Source organism: Ceratotherium simum, chromosome 7 (genome assembly GCF_057802395.1).
Source record: "Ceratotherium simum simum isolate JZ-2026a chromosome 7, ASM5780239v1, whole genome shotgun sequence".
Classification (NCBI taxonomy): Eukaryota; Metazoa; Chordata; class Mammalia; order Perissodactyla; family Rhinocerotidae; genus Ceratotherium; species Ceratotherium simum.
In genome coordinates, this window is record NC_141906.1 from 27,494,472 (window position 1) to 27,501,814 (window position 7,343).

Here is a 7,343-nt window from a genome sequence, read left to right on the forward strand (position 1 = left end):
CTTTCATATTAAATGAATATATATTAAGATTATTGTGGTTATCTGAGGAAAATAGTGATACAGAATTTCTAGCCTAAATTTATCTCTCTTAGCTGACAGTCTTCTTACTTAAAGCCAAAGTGATCTTTTGCATTGCTTTCATCCCAAGCAAGAGTCTCAACATTTTAACTTCTATAAATAGTATTTTACTCATCTATACAGTGACTGGGACTACAAAAATTTGAAAAACCCATCTAGTTCTTTGTTGCACTGGGATGGAGAACTTTCAGCACAGCCCTGCGTATCTGTTTGGTCTTCACACTGTAGATGATGGGGTTCATCACAGGGGGGATTAGCAGGTAGGCATTGGCAATCAGCGTATGTACATAAGCTGGGGCTTGTTTCCCAAATCTGTGAACAAAGGACAGACCGATCAATGGAATATAGAATACAGCAACAGCCCCAATATGGGAGATACATGTCCTGAAGGCTTTCTTCCTCTCTTGCGGGGATGCAATGCTGAGGACAGTCCTAATGATCAAAAGATATGAGAGGAGGATGAAGATTGAGTCCACCCCAGCAGTGGTGATCAGAGCTGTCAAGCCAACTGCACTATTGATCCTGGTGTCTGTGCATGAAAGCTTCATCACATCAGGGTGGAAACAATAGGAATGACGGAGCACGTGGCTGCGGCAGAATGATAGACGCTTAAGAAGCACCTGTATAGGTATTTGTATTAATGTTCCCCTCGTGATGATTGCTACTCCAATCTGTGCTATTTTAAGATCAGTTAAGACAGAGGCATATCTAAGAGGATTAGAAATGGCCACAAAACGATCAAAGGCCATAGCCAACAGCACTGAAGATTCCATGACAGTGAAAAGTTGAATGAAAAACATCTGTGACAAGCAGGCATTAAAGCTGATCTCCCGGGCGTTGAACCAGAATATACCTAACATGGTGACCAGAGTGGATATGGACAGGCCAAGGTCAGTGGTGGACAGCATGGAGAGGAAATAGTACATGGGTTCGTGGAGGCTGGGCTGAGTGACAATGGCAAAGAGAATCAGGCTGTTTCCTGAGAGAGCAGTTATATAGAGAAAGCAGAAGGGAATGGAGATCCAGGTGTGGAAGGCTTCTAGCCCAGGAAAACCAGTTAGCAGGAAAATACCGGAAGATGTTGTGGTATTTTGGAAAGTTGACATTATTGAACTCAAACTGCAGAATCTTAATATGAGTGTCCTGAAATGATAAATTATATTTGTTTATTATATATTCGACCTGAAATTATTTCACCAGGTAAATATTTATAAAAGACAATACCTATAAGAGCTCATAAAGATTGATTAAAAAAAAAAAAAAAAGGAAGAAAGCCAAGACCACATCTAATATAGGAGCAGAAAACAGGAAATGGACAATTATATGAGGATACAGTATTTGTACACAAACAAATCCAACAATGACCCGTTTTATTTCATTTCACTTGTCTGGTCAGTGAGATTGTACCCAACAGTTCCTGAGTTCACAATGTAGGCAGTCAATAAATATTTGTTGAATTGTGTCTGTAGGGTTATATGAAATTTAGATGAATACCAAACAGCATATGCAGTGATTATTATATAGTAAATGAAGTAAGTTAGCTTCTGGTGGCCCCTAAAGAAATTCTCTCTCTATCTCCTGAATACTTTCTTTCAATTAGGTTGAATATCTCCAGTCTTAATAAATATCTAACATTTATTGAGCCCCTACTACCTGTTAGTACATGTCACAAGATCTTGTATAAACATACAGTCTATTTGCAATACCATAAGTTGAATTATACCTAATTAACTTTCATACCACATAACAAGTATAAGCAGTCATGACAATTATAAACAGAACTATTTGAGTCTAGAAGATCTCAAAATTATGATGGATATTTTGTTGTTATGAATTTTTACTTATCCTTCCAAACCAATTTTTTTGGATTGCATATTCTAAACTTTGATGAGTTCAAGCATGGACTAATATAATTATCAGCTGAGTTACCCACATGACAAGTTACTAAACTGTATGTGCCTGAATTTTTCCATCTCTAAGTAATAATGATATACACAACCTCTTGGATAATTGTGAGGATTAAACTACTTAATGTATGTGAAAAGCTTTGGAGGGACCTAACTATGATGTAAAAGTTGGCCAAATATAAGGTATTATCACTTTAAAAATTAAAGGTAAAACATTATACAATTATTTCTCTCCCTTTCTTTCCCACTTCTATATGCATACCCCTCCCCACTAATCCACATGTCTTATCTCAGATTTGAGAAGAAAGATGAAAATATTATCTAAGTCTGAACTTAGACAAAATCCACAGATTAATATTTTCTTCATATGATCCCTACTTCCTTCATGACTATGATTTTCTCAAACTTTCTTCATTCTTTCCTGAATAATAATAAGAAGAACTCTTGCTGCTTTCCAAAGACAGCCCTACCACCTAGCTTCTCAATTTTTTTTGACCGTAGTGAAGTTTAACATTAAATTACTGAGTGCATGCTGTAATCCAGACTATAGGGATACAGAACCAAATCAGATATGGTACCTGCCTTTAAGGATATTTAGACAAGGATAGGATAGTTAGGAAAACAAATGGTTAAACAAACAAACAAAATGCAGGGTGATGTATACAATAACAGATTTGTGTATGAAATACACAGGTTGTATATGTTAGAAAGTTGCGTGGGGGAAGGGTCAAGAAAGGCTTTCTTGAGAAAATGAAGATGACTTGTGCAGGGGATGATAGATAAAAACCACCATGAGGATATTCTAACCACATCAATGTGTGTAGTTTCAGATATTTTAGAAATTCCTCTCATCTGTGAGATACAAAGTGCCAAAAGGTAGTGTTTAAAGGCAACAGGGATTCATCGTGGAATTATCATGTCACCCTTAAAGGGGTAATGAATGTTCATGTTTTCTAAACACTAAGCAAAGAATGAATACATAGATCTCTTTCTGCTCTAAGAAATAAACCAAACAATTTTTCCTTATTTTGTTTTAAATTTGTATTCTCTTTCATTTGTATCATTACCACAGTTTGTAAATATTCCAGATTTTTTCTGAGCCTAAACATAAGGAAGAAAGGAAGGAAGGAAGGAAGGAAGGAAGGAAGGAAGGAAGGAAGGAAAAAAAAAGAAAGAAAAAAACCTTTTCTTACTAACCCTGCCTCCCTGTTGCGTGTATCTTCTTCCCATAACCAACAACTTATTCAATATTTGTCTATCCTCATTTTCCTCTTTAGTGGTTCACATCCATAGTTGAAATTTGGCTTCTTTTTGCAGTGAAACATATTCTGTCGCATTAGTTGTATAGTCCTACGTAAAAACTACTACAAATTCATTCTTTAAAACAAGACACATTCATTATTTCACATTTCAGTAAGTCAGAGGTCTGAGCACAGCATAAGTATGATTTCTGTTCAGGATCTCACAAGGATAAAATCGATGTTGCAGCCATGACTGTGTGCCCATCTGGAGCTTGTACTCTTCCAGACTCATTCAGGTTGTTGGCAGAATTGAGTTCCTTATGGTGTAGGATAGAAGTCTCCATTTTCTTGCGGGCTGTGTCACCAGAGGTTGCTCTTCGCTCCTAGAGACTATCCTCAGTCCCAGCCACATGGACTTCTCACAGCATGGCGTCTTGACTCTTCTAATCCAGCAGGAGAACCTCTGCTTCTTCTTGTCTCTTTTAAAGACTCACAAGATTTGGTCAGGCCCACCCAGCTTAACCTCCCTTCTGATTAACTCAAAGTCAAGAAATCTAGGGCCTTATTTGCATCTGTAAACTCCCTTTGCCATATAATGCAACATAATAACAGGAATGATATCCACCACATTCATAGGTCCATTCACAGTCAAGGGGTGGGTTTTACACTAGACAAGTACATAGAGGGCAGGAATCTTGAGGGACCTTTTAGAATTCTGCCTACCATAGCTATCTAGGCCATCCAATATCCAAACTTCTGAAATGGCCTTTATTGACTGTCTTCATCCTCCAATTCCATTACCTCTATTTTACGTAACACTTTCATTAGTTTTTACAGGAACTACAGCAATATTCTCCTAATTTTCAATTGTTGCCTAACTATCTTCAGATTGATGCCAGCCTGATCTCTCAGAAATACATCTTCACATCACTCCTCACATGGAGCTCTTCATTGTTTTCAGCATGAAGTCAAAACTCTTTATCTCTTTATTACAGAAGTCAAGGATCTTCCCAATCTGACCAAAATCTAGTTTTACTGCTGCCTTTCCTCTTCCCCATGCCAGGAACATTTTGATATTGCCAACCTGGGCTTTTCCTACTTCACCAAACTACCAAATACAGCAAGTTCTTTCACACTGCTGTGCTTTGATTATTTCACGTATTTTCCACTCTTCTTTCAATGATCCTAAATTCTTCAGACTCATTATTTGCTCCATTGGTTCATTTAAAATTCATGGTTAATTTGTTTACTTCCGGAAGCATTTTGCGGCATCACCTTCTCCATGTCAAGTAGGAAGGAATTTCTTCTTCCTCTGGAATCACATCCTTTATTTATACATCTAAAATAGTGGTCACTCTATTGCACGATTATGAGTTATTTGAAAATATGCCTCTAAATAAACTAAAATAAACTACTGGCAGGTAGATCATTGTTTTTCATTGTTATAGTCCCAATACCTTGCACTGTATTGTACAGTGTGGGAAGACAATAGATACTTTTTGATACGAATTAAATCCCAGACTTATAAACTGACCAAAGATTCTGGAAACATATCAGGATCTCAACCCATTACAGCTTTGCCCATTTAGTTCGTTCTGTGTAGCCTGAAATTACACATGTGACTATGGGAAGAATCTCACTGAACTCTCCTTCATTCCCACAAAAGGAGTACTGTGTGTCTATATGTATTCGTGTGTGTGCTGGGTTTTTTTGATGGAAGACTCTGTTCTAGTATTTCAGAGTAAACTTTTCTGTGCCTGTCTCCATTTTTTGATAGTAGTTTTCTCTTTATATGAAGATAATCTTCTAGTCCTACTGTAAGAGCATCCTGCAGGCTCTGAGCAAGACTACTGTGAGTTCACTCTTTTGATTACAGAAAGTCACTAATGTGGTTACAGGGTCAGGCAAACCCAGGTTCAAATGCTAACTCTGCCACCAACTAGCTGTTTTACAAATGAGCACTTTACATTAGATTCTGCCTCTGTGAAATTGGTAGCTTACCAATAGCATTATTTGAAAGGATTAAAAGAGTTAGCGTTTGTAAAGCATTTAATCAGCTAACTAGTACATGGGAGGTGTTTAATAATGGTAAATGAAGGTGAAGATGAGGACGGTGCTGGTGGTGGGTGGTGGCAGTACTGCCAGCTGCCCTTAGACAATGATTTTGAAATGCGGTACAACAAACCAGAAAACTCACAACTGCAAGGACATGCTAACAAATTATTCTAAGCATAAAGACATATGGTCCATAGACCAATAGAACCCAGTTAGCTAGAATATAATGTTTTCAAACACAGATTTTGGGAAAAAGCTTTCCACAATTTTTCTTAACCCACCCATGGGAGCTTTTTGTAGTTAATAAAATCTTCCTCATTCTTAAAGGAAACCAGTATGTGTAAAGTCTGATATTTTCTCTGAATGCAGAAATTTTACTTACAAAGTATGGAGACGGGTTCTTTCCTGTCGTTTTTGCCAGGAAAGGGCCTGAGGGGCTAGGGAGGTTTTTCTACTCAGTGATAGATAGGTGGCATATATAAGGAGCTGTGACTCTGACTGCATGAAATGGCTTAATTAGAAAACTCTTGGTGGACTTTTTGCGCCCCCAGAGTATGAAGCTTCCCAAGGGTTCATTCTACCTCCTGGCTTCATTCCCCTTCTACTTCATTACACTTACTCTTGTCATTTCTGTACATGACAGATACTATAGTTTCTTGCCCTTGTATCATGGTAAAATTTTGTTAAAAGTAAATTTGTGATTAAAATTCCAAAACAAAACACCTGCTCTATGCATGAGCTCACTCCTGTCCCTACCTTCCCCCCACACCCAGCTGATAAATGTATCTTCCTCCAACATCTCCTGGGTGAATTTTGTAAATTTTTAAGAAACTTCTCCATTTATGCAAAAAAAGAGCTTTATTAATTCTTTCCTAAAACACTTTAAGTAGTCATCACACTTCAGGGTTTTGCACTGGTAATACAGAGAACAGAACAGAGTTGATTTCCCACAGTCCTGAGAACCCAGTGAGAAAAGAGACATAAAACTCAATGATTATAACAGGTTGTATTTCTGATAAGAGCAGAGAAGAGCATGTATTTATCCTGCAAGAAGATCAGCACCAGGTCTGTCAGGATACAAGGGAGAATAGGGCACAGGAAAAACAGGAGTGAGTAATAAATACTCAGCACATCTAGAACCCTGGGTGCAGGTAGGGGAACAAGTGGCAAGTCATGAAACTAAACAGGGAGACAGGGTCTATGTCACAGAAGATCTAATAGGATTTCTAAAGCATTTGACTCCAAATACCATAATAGAAATTGCTCAGTATGGAATTTAATCTTTCTCCTTTCCTAGAAAAACATTCCAACAGATCCTTGAGAAGCAACTGCAGAATCTAGGCATCTTATTTGAGGCTACATTGTATATTGCAGTTCCCTGCTTTGTGTGATATCAACCTGAATAAGAATATCAAATTTTCCCTCTAAACTACAATACATCAGTTATACAGAAATATCAGTTAGGAACATGCTCATACAGAACTTTAATGAGCTCATACGGTCTCAGCAGAACACTTGGTCACTTATTCTTCCAAATTCTAAATCAGCTTAACCTGACTACTATTTTCAGCATTGGCTCAGACAGTCTTGAACAAACATTGTTTCTTAGGTCTATAAATAAGGTCAAAAGCTGTGAAAATGTGCAGACCTCTGTATTCGACGATGTCAAATTCACAGAAAAATGTAGCTAATAGAAGAGTTAAAAGTATGTCCTGTAAGATTAAATAAAAAGTATAGTTAGGTAGTTTTCTGTAAATTGTATCACTTTATAAAGAAGGAAAAGGCATATTTTAAAATGGATTTTATTAATGTATGCATATAACTATACTATGCAAAATTATATGTAATTCACACTTCATGAGTCACAGTTCTTATTGCAGCATTTGTCAAAGTTGTTGCATTTATAAGAACATTCTCAAATACATTTCTTTTAAAACACATGAAAAAATTTGGTTGCCCATCTCCAAAATTCTCTGTTTTCAAAGCTTTCCCTGAGCATCCACAAAAGTTGAATCTCCTTTGTTTACGCTTTTATTACTTAGATTTGAATGTGTATTATATC

The 7,343-nt window shown here is 37.1% G+C and overlaps 1 protein-coding gene across 1 annotated transcript; it reads right to left on the reverse strand.

Annotated features, from left to right (window-relative positions):
• Window positions 1-233: 233 nt before the first annotated feature.
• Window positions 234-1,184, reverse strand: LOC106802420 (olfactory receptor OR51C1-like). Its single transcript, XM_014790215.1, has one exon. It carries the CDS (start codon window positions 1,182-1,184, stop codon window positions 234-236), a length of 951 nt encoding a protein of 316 aa, XP_014645701.1.
• Between the last annotated feature and the right edge of the window lie 6,159 nt (window positions 1,185-7,343).